The following is a 1,754-nucleotide window of genomic DNA, read 5'->3' as shown; positions in this document are numbered from 1 at the left end:
CCCCCCATACACAGCCCTGAATCCCCCCATACACAGCCCTGAACCCCCCCATACACAGCCCAGAGCCCCATCTGATATCAGAGCTGCCCTATTATCCCTGCAGAGCCCGAGCACGAGCTGTTCCTGGTCTATGGCAAAGGGCGGCCGGGCATCATCCGCGGGATGGACATGGGGGCCAAAGTGCCGGATGAGCACATGATCCCCATCGAGAACCTGATGAACCCACGGGCTCTGGACTTCCATGCAGAAACCAATTACATTTACTTTGCTGATACTACCAGTTTCCTAATCGGACGGCAGAAAATTGATGGCACAGAGAGAGAAACAATCCTGAAGGACGGTGAGATGTGTGGGGCTGGATGTGGGATATGGGGCTGGATGTGGGATATAGGGCTCAATATGGGCTGTGGGGCTGGATGTGGGATATGGGGCTGGATGTGGGATATGGGGCTGGATGTGGGATATGGGGCTGGATATGGGTTGTGGGGCTGGATATGGGGCTATGGGGCTGGATATGGGGCTATGGGGCTGGATATGGGGCTATGGGGCTGGATATGGGATATAGGGCTCAATATGGGCTGTGGGGCTGGATGTGGCCCTATGGGGTGTGGGATGTGACACTATGGGGCTGGATGTGGGATATGGGGCTGGGTGTGGGCTGTGGGGCTGGGTATGGGCTATGGGGCTGGGTATGGGCTATGGGGCTGGATATGGGCTGTGGGGCTGGATATGGGCTGTGGGGCTGGATGTGGGATATGGGGCTGGATGTGGGATATGGGGCTGGATATGGGCTGTGGGGCTGGATGTGGGCTATGGGGCTGGATGTAGGCTATAGGGCTGGATATGGGCTGTGGGGCTGCTGTATGGGGCTGGATATGGGCTGTGGGGCTGGATGTGGGATATGGGGCTGGATGTAGGCTGTGGGGCTGGATGTAGGCTATAGGGCTGGATATGGGCTGTGGGGCTGCTGTATGGGGCTGGATATGGGCTATAGGGCTGGATATGGGCTGTGGGGCTGGATATGGGCTGTGGGGCTGCTGTATGGGGCTGGATATGGGCTGTGAGGCTGGATATGGGTTATGGGGCTGGATATGGGGCTGGATATGGGGCTGGATATGGGGCTGGATATGGGGCCGGCCATGCTCCTCCTCCTGCTGTTCCTAAGGCTGCTTTGCCCCATAGGGATCCACAACGTGGAAGGCATCGCTGTGGATTGGATGGGGAACAACCTGTATTGGACCGACGATGGACCCAAGAAAACCATCAGTGTGGCCCGGCTGGAGAAGGCGGCACAGACCAGGAAAACATTGATTGAGGGGAAGATGACCCACCCCAGAGCCATCGTGGTGGACCCCCTGAATGGGTGGGCATGGGGCTGGGGGGGGGGGCATATATGGGCCGCATATGGGCTGTATATGGGCTGTATATGGGCTGTATATGGGCTGCATATGGGCTGCATATGGGATGCATGTGGGCTGTATGTGGGATGTATATGGGATGTATATGGGCTGCATAAGGGCTGCGTATGGGCTGCATATGGGCTGCATATGGGCTGTATATGGGCTGCATATGGGCTGTGTATGGGCTGCATATGGGCTGTATATGGGCTGCATATGGGATTCCAGGCGCTGTTGGCCTGGGTTGCATATGGGCTGTATATGGGCTGCATATGGGCTGTATATGGGCTGTATATGGGCTGTATATGGGCTGCATATGGGCTGCATATGGGCTGTATATGGGCTGTGTATGGGCTG

At 57.1% G+C, this 1,754-nt stretch overlaps 1 protein-coding gene across 1 annotated transcript in view; it reads left to right on the top strand.

Annotated features, from left to right (window-relative positions):
* The window catches only part of LRP1 (LDL receptor related protein 1), a 79,416-nt gene that overhangs the window by 44,584 nt on the left and 33,078 nt on the right, over window positions 1–1,754 (top strand). Inside the window, 2 exon segments of the mRNA XM_032441070.1 lie at window positions 74–340; window positions 1,183–1,744. Of these exon segments, the coding sequence (XP_032296961.1) occupies window positions 74–340; window positions 1,183–1,744 (829 nt within the window).

Source organism: Coturnix japonica, linkage group LGE22C19W28_E50C23, assembly GCF_001577835.2.
Source record: "Coturnix japonica isolate 7356 linkage group LGE22C19W28_E50C23, Coturnix japonica 2.1, whole genome shotgun sequence".
Lineage (NCBI taxonomy): Eukaryota > Metazoa > Chordata > Aves > Galliformes > Phasianidae > Coturnix > Coturnix japonica.
Note: the sequence above shows the minus strand (reverse complement) of the source record. Positions and strands in the feature narration are given on the sequence as shown.